Source organism: Toxorhynchites rutilus, chromosome 3, assembly GCF_029784135.1.
Source record: "Toxorhynchites rutilus septentrionalis strain SRP chromosome 3, ASM2978413v1, whole genome shotgun sequence".
NCBI classification, from domain to species: Eukaryota; Metazoa; Arthropoda; class Insecta; order Diptera; family Culicidae; genus Toxorhynchites; species Toxorhynchites rutilus.
In genome coordinates, this window is record NC_073746.1 from 172,475,822 (window position 1) to 172,494,333 (window position 18,512).

At 39.8% G+C, this 18,512-nt stretch overlaps 2 protein-coding genes across 3 annotated transcripts; both read right to left on the reverse strand.

Annotated features, from left to right (window-relative positions):
- Positions 1–32: 32 nt before the first annotated feature.
- On the reverse strand, positions 33–3,994 carry LOC129773664 (uncharacterized). The gene is made up of 6 exons (XM_055777309.1): positions 3,401–3,994; positions 2,173–2,650; positions 1,987–2,107; positions 1,282–1,924; positions 942–1,238; positions 33–188 (listed from the first exon to the last, which is right to left on the reverse strand). Exons 1-6 carry the CDS (start codon positions 3,992–3,994, stop codon positions 33–35), a joined length of 2,289 nt encoding a protein of 762 aa, XP_055633284.1.
- A 4,727-nt stretch (positions 3,995–8,721) lies between these two features.
- Positions 8,722–13,507, reverse strand: LOC129775627 (stress-induced-phosphoprotein 1). 2 transcript variants are annotated; one of them, XM_055780588.1, is made up of 3 exons: positions 13,361–13,507; positions 9,220–10,261; positions 8,722–9,155 (listed from the first exon to the last, which is right to left on the reverse strand). In XM_055780588.1, exons 2-3 carry the CDS (start codon positions 10,140–10,142, stop codon positions 9,083–9,085), a joined length of 996 nt encoding a protein of 331 aa, XP_055636563.1. In that variant the 5' UTR covers positions 10,143–10,261; positions 13,361–13,507; the 3' UTR covers positions 8,722–9,082. The 2 variants fall into 2 exon arrangements, with proteins under 2 accessions (XP_055636563.1, XP_055636564.1); XM_055780589.1 differs by lacking the exon at positions 13,361–13,507 and adding an exon at positions 13,110–13,315.
- Between the last annotated feature and the right edge of the window lie 5,005 nt (positions 13,508–18,512).

Sequence of the window (18,512 nt, forward strand, 5' to 3'; positions counted from 1 at the left end):
GTCCTCCTTGAGCACAACCATTTGTCCGATCTTTAGCTTTGTACTTGAGGAAATCGCTGATTCTGGTTGTGAAGTTGCGAGATATATTCTCGCCTCCACCGCTTCCAATGCTGCTGTACTAGTTGCTGCAATTGCTGGTAGTGTTGTAGTCGGTTCGTTGCAACATCAGTGTAATCCGGATCAGGTGCCTGTCAGGAAATGCCCAGGAGCAGTGTCTTAGAATATCAACAAATATTCTCGAGTAACGAACATGATTTTGTTCCAATGTAAATGACTTTTTTTCAGCTTGAAACACACTGCCCTCATTATATTGATGACAATAACAAACGAGTTCATTTCGTTCATGTCGCTGTTGCATGAACAAATTTGCTATAATGAATGAATGCGACATTTAGTGGGGTTCATAACTTCACTGTTATTTATACTCTGGATATCAAAAGCAACAAATTGATATTCATCACATCCGAAACGATATTCGTTCTGGCAGTGAATTTAAGTTCAAAATAAATTTTATTTGGCGTAACGGTAGCAACGGCATATGCAGAATGGATACAACGAGTGGTTTTAGCTACCGTCAAGTCATTTGCGACATCGGGAATTTCATAAGGTATTTCCGAATACGGCATCCGGCAGCTGCAAAACCCAACCGCACACAGCAGCCTCGGGTTAGAAGTTAACAACAGCTGATATTCATTTGGCTGAAATGAAATTCAGTTCTGACGTTTCCGATAATCAAGATGAAAATGACACTGGGTGGAAAAAATAAACATCAAAACATATTGAAGGACAAAAGTTCATTTGCTCATATTCAGTGGTTGCCTGGATCTGTCATTTTGATTCTCGTTTGGAATATATAGGTTTTCGATGCAACCTAGCCCGAAAATCTATGCATTTGATCTTAACGAAGATGATTTTTTCCAGCACTGCCCAGGAGTGAGCACGTCCAATTCGTCGGGATCTTCCGACAGCGGAGTGAGTGGTCGAGCATTCATTATCGCCTCGACCTGAGTGAGGATCGTCGCCATGTCCTCGAAGGAAAGTTGTCGTTTGCCCAGAACTCGGATGAGCGACAGCTTCGCAGACTTCACTGCTGCCTCCCAAAGCCCGCCGAAATTGGGTGCTCGTGGCGGGATAAATTTCCAAATAATGCCTCGCTGGGAGGTTTCGCTAGTGATTTTAGCTGCCACCTTCGGATCATGCAGTAAGTCGTACAGCTCTCGAAGATGGTTACTGGCATCCTGGAAGTTGAGACCATTGTCCAAGTGAATCTCGGCGGCCTACTCTATGGGACACGAAGCGACGCAGGGCAGCCAGAAAGGCGGCCGTTGTGAGATCGCCTATCAGCTCGAGATGGACCGCTTTCGTGCTGAAGCACACAAAAACGGCGATGTAAGCCTTTTGAGCAGCAGCGCGACGGTGCACGGGCTTCAAGTAGACTGGACCACAGTAGTCTACACCGGTAACAGCGAATGCTCGAGTGGGAGAGGTACGTGGCCTAGGAAATTGACCAGGAGGTTGGGATATAGGAACAGGGTTGCTTCGGAAACAGCGAATGCAGTTCCGGAAAGTAAAAGTCGTCAGTGCCCTACCATTTAAAGGCCAGAATTCTTGCCGAATTTGAGTGAATGTCATACGGAAACCAGAATGAAGTGCCAATACGTGATAAGCGACTGCCATCTGTCGCGAGAAAGAATAATTGCCGGGGATAATCATGGGATGCCGAACAGAGTACGATTCACCAGCAAGTTTGAGCCGGCCACATACACGAAGTATACCCTGCTGATCCAGGAAAGGGTTGAGTAGTTTCAACGACGAGTGAGCTGGAATAATACGATGGTTTTCGAGTGCCTTGATTTCCACAGAGAATGACTCCAGCTGAACACACCGTACCAGTGCGTACTTGGCTTCTTTAAGATCGTTGACGCTGAGAATTGGGATGGTGGGGGGGCGAGCTGTGACGTTTACAATTCCGAATGAATCTCATACAATAGGCTGTAATCCGCAATAGCTTCCAATAACACGAATAGTGACCCAGAAAAGGATGAGGTTGGGAGAAGTCTGCTACCACGAGGACGCTTTGCTTCATCTGCAATGATTCCTCCGATGGCTTCTCGTATTTCAAATGTTTTCTGGTGTTTCAATGTTGGTCGAATAGTGACAACCACGGCGGACCATGGAACCAATGCGACAAATCTGCTAGATCCTTTGGCATAACACCTCGCGACACAAGATCAGCAGGATTCCCCGTCCCCTTCACGTGGTTCCACCGGTGTCCCTTCGTAAGCTCTTGGATGTGTGAGACCCGGTTTGCGACGAATGTAGGCCACACGCAAGGTGGCAGCTTCAGCCACGAAAGAACGATGGTCGAATCAGACCAGAACCAAGCCTCAATTTCCTCCATTTTCAGGGCGTGAACAGTCATACGGTAAAGTCTAGCCGCAACGAGGGCACCGCATAGCTCCAACCTTGCGAGTGTGATTTTCTTCAGGCTTGCTGGGCGAGATTTCGCTGCCAACAACTCTACTGTGATCCGCCCAAACCGACTGATACAACGAGCGTAGATGCACGCGCCGTAGGCAGCTTCGGACGCATCCGAAAATACGTGAAACTGTGTCAATGCCGGATGATCGGTAAACGCATATCGGTCCACCTTGATGTTGGAAAGTAACGCGAGCTACTGATAAAAATCTGCCCATTGTTCCTCTAAGTCTGGTGACAATGAATCATCCCATCCTTGAGTGGCAATCCATAGTAACTGCATCCGAATCTTTGCCCATGTAAATACGGGTGCTGTGAAACCGGTGGGATCGAACAATTGTGTGATGACAGAATAAACCTTGCGTCTAGTCCACTGTCCGCTTACAGCGAAACCTGATACGTCGATGCTAAGTAAATCTGGCCCTGGTTGCCAGTTTACTCCTTGCGTCTTCGCGTGCTCCTGATCAAAATTTAGCGTAGATGATGTTCCCAGTTCACCAGGAGGTAGTCCTGTCAACACAGTTTCCGAATTTGACACCCATTTTCGCCGTCTGAAGCCACCCTTTGACAGTAACTGCTCCAATTCATGCCATAGCAAAACAGCCTCTTCTTCGGAGTTCGCTCCTCCGATAAAATCGTCGACGTAAAATTCGTTAACGAGCGCCGCTTTGCTCTTGGTTGTTGATCACCTTCGTCGAGTGCTAGTTGCAACATCGCGTTGCAAGGAACGATGATGGAGCTAAGCCAAAAGTGACTCTAGACATTTCGTATGTTGCAATTGGTTCCGAGGGCGAGAATCTATACAGAATACGTAACAAAGCAGCATCGTCTGGATGTACCATCACCTGAAGGTACATCTTTTCGATGTCAGCAACGAGAGCCACAAAATATTTGCGGAAGCGAAGAGGGTGTCCTGGATTACTAGACCTGTCATTAGCCCATCGTTTAGCGAGTAGTTGGATGACGTCTTGGATGAACCATCAAATACGGGCCGAATCTTCGTGGTGGAGGTCAATTCCTTGAAGACAGGATGATGAGGGAGGTAGAAAGTGATCCGTTTATTGCGTTTCAGCTCTTGTTCTGGAACAAGCTTCATGTGGTTCTGATCTAGATAGGCGCGTATCTCTTCGTTGTACCGCCTACGCAACTCAGGGTCTTTGTTGAACCGCCGTTCGAGCTGCATAAATCTCCGCAACGCTGTTTCTTTCGATTCACCGATCATCTGCTCGAACCCCATCTGCTTCGGCAGACGCACCACGTATCGTCCCGTTGCATCACGAGAGAAAGTGGTTCGAAAGTGCTCTTCACAGTCAAGTTCTTCTTGCGTCAGCTTCGGCACATCTTGCAGTTCTTCGATTGTCCAAAATCGCTCAATCTTTTCCTCCAGAGTGGTATTATTGACCACCGAGCGCCTTGCCCGCTGCAATCCACCCAAAAACGGTGTTGACAAAAAGTGGAAGTCCTTCTTCCATGAGCTGAATTTGCACCCGGCCAGTATTGAGTAACAAGAATTCATAGAAATACTCTAGACCCAGAAGAAGATCAATCGGAGCTCGCTTATGAAAACCTGGATCCGCCAAAATCATATCTGAGGGGAGATTCCAACTACCAATCGGAATCGTTGTAGACGGTTGATCCTCCGTAACCCTTTTTATTACCAAAAAAAATTATTGGTATCGAATAGTCCATAATACGTGAACCGATCGTAGTAGAAACGGAATTATTGATTTGTATCCGCGCACTGCCCACACCAGAGATTGGTATGCTTGCTTCCTTTCTGTGTAACTTCAAGATTTGACACAATCTCTCAGAAATGAGATTCGCTTGAGACCCGCTGTCTAGAAGCGCTCTCGCAGTATGCAACCGTCCGTTACAATCTTTCACCGATACGAGAACCGTCGACAGAAATACGTGCACCTCTCGTGATTCCGCTGCGATGTTAGCTGCATAAATTGTAGCCACCGAACTCTGAATAGACTTGTTGAGGGATTTCCGTCGTGAGTGCTGTGGTCATAGGAGCACCAGAGCCAACTAAATGAGGCCCATTAGGATCCTGAGCATCAGCCGCAGAACCAGAACCAGATGCTGATAACCCAGGATGAAGTAGAGTGTGGTGCTTCTTACTGCACGTTCGACAGCGGAAATTAGAGCTACAATCTCGACTGTAGTGATCACGACGAAGACAATTGCTGCACAGCTTCTTCGAGTTTACGATCTGGAACCGCTTATCCAGTGTCATTTGTACAAAAGCAGGATAGTTTCTAATGTAATGTGGACCGCTACAGGACACACATTTCGGCGAAGATTTTTCCGACATTGAATGGACCGACAGTTTCGACACTGGTTTCTTAAACGGTAGGGGAGTAGAAGAAAATGGAGCATGTTTACTTTCGGAGTGCTGATCGACTGCAATCGCATCAAGGATCCGCGTTTGTCCCTCCAAAAATTCCATCACGTGTAGGTACGCAGGTTCTTCCTTCCTATGTTGTCGCGTACATGCAGCTTCTGCTTCAGCTTTTTCGTCATCTCGTACTAGTCGTCGTCGTGTGAAAACTGTGAGAAATATACGAAGCACAGTACCTCAAAACCAACTGATGAATAAATTGGATAGAGGCTCACCTGTGAGCCTTATTGAATAGGCCTTGAATGATTGAATAAAACTTCCTACAGCAAAACTTCAGATCCTCCTGGATATTATTCCTTCTAGTACAATGCCTCGATTTTCGGCGGCGTCGTCACCGTCGTCAGCAATGGTCGTACAGGATTCTCCATACAAAGCAATGAAGATGGAGTGGAAGAAAATGGTCGCAGAATTATCCGTCGAATAACGACTACTTCAGACAAGTACTCACCGTTTGAGCTTGGCTAAACAGGCCTTGTATGCAATCGTATGTACATATTGTCCTTTTCACCTTTCTCAAGCGAAGCAATCCGTGAACGATGGCGCCTTGGCGCTGAAAATAGCGATGAACAATGGTATCCAAAGTAATGCGTCCCTCGTCGACCAGACCAATATTGGTCACGGCACCAATGTTCGAACCCTATCCTACGCACTTTGAACACCTTTGTAACACGTATGTTTTCCGTATATTTTTACCGTTGAAAAATATATAAATTTGTAGTAAAACTGGCGATACGAAATATAAACTATTGTTTTATTGCTCGAAATGAGATAAAATAGTGACCGACTGATCTGGCGCTTTATTGTCTAAGAGCGAGTAGTGACCGGCTGATCCGACTTAAATAGTCAGCTAAGGCCCCGTGTAGCGAACAAATATGAGAGTACAACTGAGAAATTCATGCTACACGGGGGTCGCTCGGATGCAGCGTATCAACAAAATGTTTTCATCTATATGAACAGGAAGTTTTTTTTACTAATGCTACTTGGAATCTCGGACCATTGAAAAAACCCCATTTATTCTACTGTTCTACTTAAAAAAATTGCATAAAAATAATTTTTCAGTGTACTCCAACGCAGTATCGTAGAAATAATCAGTTTCTAGAAATTTAGTCTCCTGTCATATTTCGTCCTCTCTATGTTTAGAATTCTAATAAATTATAGAAAAATTAACAGCAACATTCTCCCTCAACAACGGCAATTAATATTCGATAGGTAACTATCTAGATTCTCGTGTAAGAGATGAACCAGTCTACGGCTGAAAGTCTCTATAATAAAGAATAAAAAAAAGGTTCTCGTTTAAAAAACCACGGGCTTCCAAAAAGATCACATAGAACAACAATACATTTTTTTATCCAATTTATTTATTTAAGGCTCATTAGCATTTTAGCTGTAACCGAACCGAATTTTAATCGTGTACATGTCACATGGTTATCATATATCTATAATTAGCACATTACACAGTTGCCATTCGCCAGTATTCCTTCTATACCATTACATATGGTACATTCACACAGTAGCCATTTAGGCGTAAGAGTATTCTTTCTGTTCTTCCATTATCCAGTGGGACCACCGGACAGCGGAGACAGTTGATTAATCATTGTTGAGTTATTTATAGAACAGCAGCCCGATGTGTCTTGCAGAGCAGAGCAGTTGGATGGGTAAATCGATCTTATTTCGACCGTGGATCGATCTCCATCGCTGATGATTGTTGCGTGGACATAGCTATTCTGTAACAACACAAAGATGGTCAATGAGGGTCCTGAGTTTTGAACTCACGATCGACCGCTTACTAAGCGAATGCGCAACCAATGTGGCTACGGAGACCCCCATACACACAATACATTTATCTTGTGAAAAAAATGCAATGCAAACCGTCAAAAATACTAAGCCTAAGAATCGTGTGTTACTATGCTCAGGTAATTTTGGGCATTTTTATATAAATCGAATCGAGGATTCGATACAATCACTATCACTATCACACCGAGCAAAATCTCGTATTTTGTAAATCGAGATAATCTCGCACCGGGCTCGAATTTCTTGTGTTGCGATTGCATATGTTTAGGCGTTTCCGAAATGTTTCTCAAAGGAGAGTATCAGGGACGCAAACCAAAACCAAATAATTCTCCAAAGGTATGCAACAAGCAAATCAAACAACTTGAAAAATTCTGAAAGCTGCACCGATAGCTATCACTCGCTCGATGCTATCGAATTGCTCGGTTTCTATAATAGTAAAATAGGGCTAACGAGCAACATTCTTATCGCCTCGATTTCTATAATAGGACCCATTATCACATTCTGATAGAATATGTTTCAAAATTTTCTGGAACATTTCTGAAGCACAGGAAACATTTCGGAAACGCTTAAATATATGCAATTGTAATGAAATTCGAGCTCGATAAGAGATTATCTCGATTTACAAAATACGAAATTTAGCTCGATGTGATAGTGATAGTCATTGTATAGACTCCTCGATTAGATTTATATAATAGGGTCCAATGATACTTCGCGATGACCCATTAAAGGACAAAAAAATGCAAACACGAAAAGAGATGTTTCAACATAAAAACTATGTTCTATCAATACAGAAATCAATCAACTATCCATCTGTAAGGTCGTGTACACCAGTGGCTAAATAATGTAAAAGCCATGACAAAAGAGCATGGGCCTACCACTCACTAACAAATTCCGGAAAGGCCTATTGATTTACTATGGAACTCGCAGTCACGAATAATCCGCAGGGCGGATCATCCGCTCGCGGATAATCGAGGTTCTACTGTCATAGTCTCATTTATGGAATAAAAACATTTGCTTGCAGATAAAATAACTTGCATATATTTTCGCAAACTAAAATAATCTGGCATCTCTGAAACTGAAAGGAACAGTCTGTATTTGTGAAACGAGTATTATGATGTATTTTTGAGAAGAAAAACCGAATTCTAAAGTGTAAATTATGAATGAAAATTAACTTTTACGAATCAAATTAGTATTCTATGTGAATGCAAATCACTTTTTTTTCTGCAAGTGGTGAGAAAATCCCATACAAAAATTATGTCTGAAATTGACGTTATATTATAATAATACATTTTAGTAGGAATATCTGAAAATTCAGAGGAAGTAGGTTAAGTTAAGGTTATGATTACGCGCTTCAACTAATTAAATAATACCAAGTAGATATTTTCATTCAAATTTTACCAATTGAAAATTGCCTTTTAGCCTTCTAATCTGATAGAGAATAGTTTGGATCCCAAACTCGAATGTCGCCACTAGCCATCGCGGATATTTTCGTTGTCTCGGGTTGAGGGCGATATTGACCGTGTAAGGTGGAAAAATATTGATTGAGGTTAGATCAGATGTTGAAAGCCTAGCTGTCACGATATTGAAGACACTTATTGTCAATCCGGTTGATCGTGTAAGGTGCCCATAATGTGTGCAACATGTCAATAGGGCGCAATTTCAACCATCTTAATTCCATCAAGTTTGGAAATACAAATTGCATATTTTTCGTCAATATGCAGATGTACAGTCTGTAGCGCTATTTATTCAAAAAAAAAAGTTCCAACAGTTCTTGTGCAATGACATGATGATCGCGATTTTGGCGTGCACTGTCAATGATTAAACGAAAAAAATCTTCAAAATTGTTATGAGGAAAATTGAGCGAACATTTTAAGTAATTCTATTAGTTGTCATGAACTCCTGTTTATATTTATGCTCGAATATGAATATCATGATTTCGGTTGAAAGAACTCTCGAATAAAATATGAACGGTTTCTTGCAAGAAATTGACAGAGAAAATTTAGCTTGGCCTTAACTGCTTTCGGAAAAAAAAAACATTAATCCTCGTGTTGGCTTAAAAAATAGTTCATTTCATTGATATTCCTAGCTTTATTTCACCAGTTTCTGTTTATTATCAATATGTTCAGTGAATACATTTGCTGTAAAGGACATCAGTTTATGTTTCATTTCTCTTTGCTTCTAATGATTACAGTAAGTTAGCATTTGTTCGTTCGTGTAGGTTATTATATGCGAGAGAAAAGGAGAAAAAAACTGCAGAAAGAAGATATGACAAACCAATGAAAAGGGAATTCTGACCGAAAAGCAAACGCTGCAATAGTAACGCATTTTTCCGTATGTACCGATTTGTCTGGAAACTATTTGACTTTCTGTTTGAACACAATTGTCCGTTGAACACCGAGCGGAACCTCCCTAATATATTTGTATGATGCCCGATTCCAGCAATTTCTGGATCTTTGACGCCACTTGTGGATTTTTTAGATGCCTATGAACAAATAATAATAGATTAATGGACGTTTCTTATGGTTTGAATGAGGGAAAGAACTTACTCTTGAACCGCTTTCGGGTCATTCTGCATCTGTTCGAGGATCACCCGCATCGCCGGATCCTTGAGGATTTGCTGCACTTCGGGATCGTGCATAGCTTTTTTCCACACCTCCTTGGGATCCGAGTGCACAGCCATTGTGCAAGCTCGGTAGCCCTCCAAGGCTTCAGGATTGTTAGGGTCAATTTCCAGTGCTTTCTGGTAAGCGGTTAGCGCTTCGGAAGATTTTTGCATTACCTGGAGGATTTTACCTTTGCGGATCCAGCCCTTGATGAAGGTTTCGTCCAGTTTGCAGCATGTTTCGCAGTCTTTAAGGCCAAGATCGAAAGCGGTCAGCTTCGTGTAACATGCCGCCCGGTTACTGTACAACTTCGCATCGTCAGGATTGCGCTGTATTGCTTCCGTATAATGCTTAACAGCTGTACTGTAGTCTCCCTTCTTGAAAAACTCGTTACCCTTTTCTTTCTCCTCCTCGGCCTTTGCTGGGTCGATATACTCCAATCGTTCTAGTTCTTTGATCTTCTTCTCGGTTTCACTCAAAAAAGCCTTAACTTCCGGCGTTCGATGCTCCGAAAGGCTTTTCTCGAAATAGGTTTTGGCAGATTTATAATCATTCAATTTTCGGTACGCATTTCCTATACGTGTGAAAGCCTTTGCGATCAGTTTATAATCTGCGCGGTTCTCTCGGCCAACTTCAACGGCTTTTTCACATTCGGCAATACACTTTTGATATTCTTTCTTCTCGAAGTACACTGCAGCGATGTTGTTATGGAATGTGATGTCGGTCGGATCGTGCTGAAGGGCCGCTTGATAGTGGCTCAGAGCGGGGCCAAATTCTTTTTTCTTGTACGCGGAGTTACCACTTTCTTTTTCCTTGCGAGCTAGCTTCTTGTTTTCTGGAAGATTCTCCTCTTCTCGAGATGCCATTTTCGACTTTTTGTTGTCAACCTTTTTCCAATATGTTTCACTGGTGTACGAAACTGTTACTAGTAGTTTTTGCTAAATAGGCGATGCAATTTTCCAGTATTTAAAATATTTTTTCCGTTCTGTAAAACGATACGAAAAGTATCAAATGTTAGAGAAGACTGAACCGATACTAGGTGCTCTTATGATGTATGAAGCGAATTGGAACAATCGAGAATGAAAACATGCGCTGTCTGTCTGTAATGTGAGCTTTGACAGAACGAAAGAAACAGAACACAACAGAAGTGTCAAGAATGTACGCGAGTGTTCGCTTGTTTTCCCCAATACGGAGAGGGGTTCACAAATTGAAACGAAGATATTACTAAATTGAAATTTTTTTTTAACATCCATTTTTTTTATTGTGACTTGAAAAAAATACACCCTTATTCTTGTTTTTGATCGAATCAGAGACGTTCCAAAGGTTTTTTAAATTCGCATCTGGAGTGCATTTGATTATCATCGACATTTTTACGTTCGAACGAATTCGAATGAAAACGAGGATTTCTTTTAGAATAAGTTCCAATGATTGTCAGATACCGCCGTGAACAAGAGTTCTGGTACATGCGTGTTCTAGCGCTTGCCACTTACAACGCATTCAAGGCGCGTTATTTGGTATAGAAATTTCAACGAAGTACTAATAAAAATCGCGCAAGTAATACACTGCGTTTCATAACTATAGAACCACTCCATTTTTTGAGTTTCCAGAGATGTAAGATAAAAAACTCTGTGATAATTGGGTAATTTGGCATCAATTCATAAAATAGGAATTAGGGGCTTCAGATTCTGAACTGGTCAGTTTATTTACCATATTAAAACACTGTCGAAAACATATGAGGAGTGATTCTACTTTTGAGCTTTCAAGCCGTATGAGTGATTTGAAGAACTTAAACGAGCAGTATCCTCTGCATAGAACGAGTAACACACCACAACATGGCGCAACTTGGTCGAAACAACCCCAAATGGGTCATTGGAAATTTATTGTAATTCATGTGAAATTTACGTTAATTTTATAAAGGAATGAGCGTTTTTTCATCTGGTTCTAAAGTTATGAAACATTGGAATTCAGTTTTTTGAATGTTTCAAACACAACAATAAAGTTCAAATGACCAGTCTTATAAATGAAGATTGTTATTGTATTCTACAGTATATACTTCAATTTAACCGACTCCTTACATATCTCTGGAAACTCAGAATAATTGAATGGTTCCATAGTTATGAAACACAGTGTACCACATTGAGACAGCGAAATTCCTCTAGAAACGTTAGTCATTTAATCCTTCAATAGACTGTGAGGCATGTAATCAACGCAAACTACAATACAACGACATTTTAACATCCTAGATTAAACAAAACATTTTTTTCGATACGCAAAACTATTGGAAAAACATTGGAAATATGGTGACAATATAGTTGCCACTACCTGGCTAGCATAAAATGCTGCTGGTAATATAGCTGCCATCTACTGGAAAAAGGCAAGCATTAAATGTTGGTGGCAATATATAGAACCTTCAGTATCGTTCGTGGCAATATAGTTGCCACTACCCGTAAAAGGATTAAACACTATGTCTTTCTCTCCCAATTTCATTTCTTTTCTGCAGCCAGACCGAAGGGATTCGAAGCGAAAAACGAAGTGAGGATGACAACTCGATATTGATTGTTTACAAATAGTGATATTGTCTACGGATTTGATAGAGAAAAAATTAATGGGTGATATGGTGTAGAGAATATCCTACCATATAAAAAAAACATATTGTTGGATAAAAGCAGGAGTTTTTATATCATTTGTTGGTGAATGTCACAATCGATTTAAAGTTCACAGTAAACATTAAATCGTATGAATAGCCATAATTGGAGGCGACATTTGAATGATATATGATGAAAACTGGAGGCGATATACGTATATGCCATATTTTATGCACTTATAAAACCGTATATAACGATATACGATGCGTTTTACACTGTTATGCGGTTTGACCCGACTATGCTATATAAAATGATTAGAATGTGCGTGTATAATACTGCGATACTAGGACTATTTAGAACGTTTTTTTTTTACACATGATGCATCTTTTGGTTGATATTTTATACGATTGTAATTTGATTCGAATTTATATGCGACCTAGCATGAGCAAAAGTCATACGATTTAATGTTTGCTGGATCAGATACCGCCGTAAACAAGAGAGTTCAAAAAGTACACGCGTATTGTGAAGCTTGCCACTTGGAACGCATTCAAGGCGAGTTGTTTGGCATAGAAATCTGAACTGAGTACTGATGAAAATAACGCAAGTAATAATACGTTGAGACTGCGAAGTTCCTCAAGATCGTTAGTGCCATTTAAGAAAAATAAGAAGCCATGTATCAACTCAGGTATTACCAAATCCATCATTAACCCTTTCGTTACGAGCGTCGTCTTTAGAAATTCATACAGCTCTTCGATCACACCAGCGCGATGTGCATACTTTTTGGCGACCCATTACTGTCCAGGTGTAGGTTATGTTTACTTTGCGACTTTTGCGGGAAACTCGAACTTTGCAAGCCTCAATACACAGAAAAACAAAAAAATTGACACTCACACAAAAACACTCTAATTGTCATGTGGTATCATTTAAAATGCCTTGACACTTCAGTTTCACCAAACAGTTTTTCAAAAACGGACATTTTTGCGCATTAATTTTTTTACGCTGGGCACTAATGGGTTAAATTAGGAAAAATAAAGTGAAGATTTTAAATTCTGAACAGAACACATTCTGTAGAATAACTTTTATGTTCAGTATTATAATCTTATCGCCCTAAATCAGAAAAAAAATCCATCTCTGGAATTAAGAACATGAATACTCTAAAATTAAGTACAATATTTAGAAAAATAGCAACAGAACGATAACATAGTAACACGCAATTGATGGACCCCTTGCGTTCATTTCAAGCATTACCTGCAAAATATTATCCAAGAGCCGATTCCAAGAAGGAAAATGAGGTTAGTTGTTTCGGCATCGAGGTAATACTTTTTAGTAATTTACTACACATTTTACATACTGTTTCGCGGTTTATGAGCAATTATTATGAAAGTTTCGTTTGTTTTTGCACGCACATAAACCATTAGTAACGAATATCTGCAGCAATTCTCTGAACCAGCCACATAACATAGTTGCTCAATTGCATAAACTTCATCACTTATTATTACCTGTTAGAAGCTGTCTGCTTTCAAATTATAGGAACTAACTTTTCACTGTTGTTTTTTTACACTGATTAGACCGAAAAGTTTATAAGAAGTTTCTGGACTTCTTTTGTTTTGTTTAGCGATTTGACTGATTTGCAATGAATGGTTCAACCGAGATGCCAGATGATTTAAGTTTCTGAAATGGGAAACAAATACAGTAAGTTACATTTAATGCGACATTTGGCTATTTGGACAGACCTGTAATGCGACACGTTTAATTGGACATTTTCACCTCTAATTGGACATTTTTGTAAACATCGAGTTCGGGGCCCAAATTGAAAGTCGCCACCAGACGTCGACGCTGTACCACTTTCATTGCCAATGACTGATGAATTTCGGGAAATTTCATAGAATTGCTAAGAAACTCGTTTTCGCGGATAAGTCGCACCGCGGATCATCCGCTCGCGGATAATCGGGGTCCCACTGTATTTAATTTATTTTAATCACACATGCTCGGATTCCAAAATGACAATCATGTATTGCCGTTCATCCTGATAAAACACCAGCTGGAGGACACGTGTGCATTGCTGGAATCATGGTAAGTGACTGCGCATCGACGCGCGAGAAATTGTGATTCGAATAAGAAACAATAATCTGGAGTGCATTGTCGACACACCATTATCTTCTTCAAAGGATACTGCCCGCAACAAGTACACCATTCATGAAGAACAGCTTTACTCATTTTGAACCAATATTTTTGAACATGTGTTTGGAGGAAACGAAACAAAGAGGAGAGTGTGCTTGATGGATTTATATGTGTGTCGTATGATGATTCGACGCGGTCAGGAAAACGTCATTCTACGATGTCTTGAGCTCTGCTAACAATCCATGGTCGACATATTCGCAAAGGTAGAGTGCGAACGACTATATAAACTCCATTATAAAGTTACACATATTCCGTTCAGCATGTTGCCGGATGGATTCGGTTGAATTACAAAAGGGAGGATTACCTTATACGCACATTTTCAATTTGGTTAGTCGACAAAATACGCCCTGAGCAAAAGATGCATCCATCTACTGATCAACTACTCTCCTGTATTCTGAAATCCGATTGCATCAAAGTTATCCGAACGGAACCCAACTCAAGTACGATCGAGTTGTGCAAATGTGGCAGCCTTGCCACGCAATTCGACATTGAGCTTTGTGTCATTTTTGCGAAAATGGTGATGAATTTTCGGGTGAAATGAACACAAAAATTATGAATTAAAAATGGGCCATTTCGAAAAGAATTAAAACAGGTTCTAATATGTGTTCTGTGTAACAGGATAACACATTCTCTGCAAGTGGAAGAAATATTAAACGAAATTTTCTCTGATAATTATTTTCATATCTATCTATCTATCTATCTATCTATCTATATAAAAATGGAGTGATGTCTGTCTGTCTGTCTGATTCTTATAGACTCGGAAACTACTGAACCGATCGACATGAAAATTGGTATGTAGGGGTTTTTGGGGCCGGGGAAAGTTTTCGTGATATTTTGAGACCCCTCCCCCCTCTCTAAGGGGGGGGGGCTGCCATACAAATGAAACACAAATTTCTGCATTACTCGGAAATTAATCAATCAAACGAAACCAAAGTTGGCATGTGAAAGTTTTAGGGTGCAATAAATGTTTCTATGATGGTTAGACAGTCGTTCCCCCACTCAAAGGGGGGGCTGCCATATAAATGAAACACAAATTTCTGCATTACTCGAGAATTAATCAAGCAAATGAAACCAAATTTGGCATGTGGAGGTTTTAGGATGCAATAAATGTTTCTATGGTGTTAAGATACTCCTTCCCCCTCTCTTAGAGGGGGCTGCCGTACAAATGAAACACAAATTTTTGCATTACCCGAGAATTAATCAAGCAAATTAAACCAAATTAGGCATATGGAAACTTTAGGGTGCAATGAATGTTTCTATGGTGGTTAAATACCCCTCCCCCCTCTCTTAGGGGTGGCTGCCATACAAATAAAACACAAATTTCTGCATTACTCGAGAATTAATCAAGTAAATGGGCGGGACGAAGTTTGCCGGGTCAGCTAGTTATAAATAAAGTTTTGGTGCAAAATCAAGGAGTTTTCTGGGAAAATAGTTATAGTATCACTGTGTCTTCCAAGTATTTAAATATCATCGAGTAATAATTTTCATTCATATATTAACAATTTAAAATTGCATCCGTGTCTGATAATCTGATAGAGAGTAAATTGCTCCACGAATACGGATGAATTATTTTGATGTTTTTTTTGCTTCAAGACAAGATTACCACATTTCATAGCACGATTGAATTTAAGTCGATCGGTTTTCAGAAATCAAAAGTCGTGAGATCTGATCGAAGTTCAAATCAATCGGATTACGGAATATGGGTTACTGTTCGATATTGTTATCTCAAACATGGTACATGGCCCATGCGAGATCTAAAACTGTTATCATCTTGCATGGCAGATGGAAAATGTACAAAACGTTTTCCAAGATTTCATAATCGACACGATCAAAGGCGTAGCGGATATACAACATATTAACGATGAAACTCTGATAATGGTGAATAATCATTCACAAATATCAACAATGCAGACATTGACGTTCAAAAACGTTGGGTGGTACCATATTCGCCTCAGTTGAGCAAACATTCAATGCTCATATTAATATCAACGGCCATCCGCTTCATTTCTCTGTATGCCATAGATCCCATCCCCACACATTCGATCAATCGAATGTGTGGGGATGGGATCTATGGCATCATTTAAGAAAGGACCGTCATCATACTCGAGTTCGGGAAGACCATTCTCCCACGGTGTAATGCAATATACGGTCAAACCTTCTCGTATTTGCTCGATATCTACGTGGAATCTATTCTTCATCGATCACATGCTATTTTCGTCAACCTGATAAAACACCAGCTGGAGAGCACGTATTTATTGATCGTTAAAACATTCAAAACATACTTACAATACATTAGTTATTTTTTATTCAACAACCAAGATAATTTATATGGCCGACCAACGTTTGCCGGGTCAGCTAGTTGAATATTAAAATTTAAAAAAAAACTAAGATTGCCTGTTTTTGTTCTATTTTGAATTTGTAGAACAAACTTCGTCGTTGATCGTAAATGGCAAATATCGAAGCAAAACTTCAAGTCAAGCTTGTTTTAGGATGAGCAAATTTTTCAGGTGCGAAATTGGTTCCTGTAAATGTTTTCGCTAAAGTCATTCACATTGAATTACGTAATATGTCAAACTATCGTCCTCACAACGAAAACAAGTTGTACGAGATTGGTGGAACAAATTCATATTAGTCAAAAATTGACTTTCCTTTGAATTATCGATCATATTCATTGATATGAAATATATTCACGATAAATCGACAATGTGTAACATATCTGCAAATAAGAAATTCAATTTCCGAGATAAACTCATAGATCTGGCATCCCTGGCATATTGAACTAGAATATTTTGAGTGCGAAAGTGATTGGCTGCGCAACTATTACTGCAAAGACAGCTGCCATCTGTAGAATAAAATCTGTAAACTGAACATTATTTGAAACAGTTTAGCTATATTGCCGTGAGATAGAGCTGTTGGACATTTCAGCTCCGAGCGCCTAGCTATTCGCGTTGACGGCGAAATGGTGTCGACATCTGGATACGACATTAGTGTGTATGAGGCCAACTTTGAGACAGTTTTAAGTTAGTAAAATTTGGATTAAATTTTTTCTTTGTGTTATTTACTTACTAGAAGTACGTTATTCTGATCCTAATTTAAACTATTTTTGACGTAGACCTACGTCTTACAATAAGGGTGCCAAATCAGAAAACAGGTCATGTTTTCAAGAAATAAAGTTAACGTTAATAACTATTTTTGCTGCAAACGGATTTTAACGAATTGCATTCCAATCGAATCGGAAATTTTCTAAGATTTGTTTGATATGTTATACATTAGCCTGTATATGGTTTAAATTGATGAAAACTGGAAGCATTCCCATTCCCCCATACATTTTTTGTGAATATTAAGTGAATATTTGCGAAGTAAACTCCACCCTTGTAAGTAAGCTGTCGCTAGCGTATAACTATTGCATCTCCTCTGAAGACAATTTTTAAGAATCTTTCTGTGCTCGAAACAACAAATGTCGCTTATTATGTTTGTTTTGTGATTTATGTTTCCCATTCGAGCTGTGAACGCTGCGAATATTTCACTTGAAGTGCATCTGGAATTGCAATTAACACAACCATCCGATCCATGGCAAAGCAGGCGAAAAAAGAGAAAAGTGGAAATTATTATAGGTCGCTTTTAGCCACCAGTGTTTGGCTTTATGTGTGTTGCTTGTTTTCGTTGCGCGGAACTTAGAATTTGTTCATTTCCTGTACATGTGAATATCACATCTTCGATACTTTTAGTTGCCATTCGTATTTGCTCTCGTGCGCATCGGCTCTGTTCTGATGCCACAAGCTCCTAGCTTTGTCGACGGTTTTGACCGAGAGTCGAAACAGTTTCTCATAAACGACCATTCTCGCGATGTTTCATTTCCATCGCTGCAACTGTATGCATCTGTTAGACACGTGTTTTATGCTTGTTGAATGGCGATGCACGGAAAATGCCTCTCGTTAAATACTCAATTCAATGCGTGCATCGATATAAAGAAACAAATTGCGCCATATGAATAATTACTGTATTGTTCTCGCAAAGGCATGAAAGAATCGTTGCTTCTCGAAATCACTCTACAAAACCACGCAAGTCATTAAACCATTTGAGGGTTCCTGGAACTTTTTGCTAAAGAGTTATTTATGAAATTTCGACGTATTCACAAATAATATCGGAAATGATAAACCAACTAATTAAAAAAAAAAAAAGATTGCGTAGTCCTACGTCCTAAGCGGTCGTGTTTCGGATACAACCCCTCGATTTTTTTATGAATTTTCAGATTTCACTTACTTACCATTACAATATAATATTCTCTTGGACACAATTTTTGTATGTTATTTTTTCACTACTTGCAAGCAAAAGTTATTTTCATTTACATAGAGCACTAATTTAATTTGGGAAAAATCATTTTGATTCATAATTTTTTTCATAAAAGTGTTTTTATTTCTTCTGCGAACCCATATTGCTATGCCTACTCCCCCATTCTGTAAAACGAAG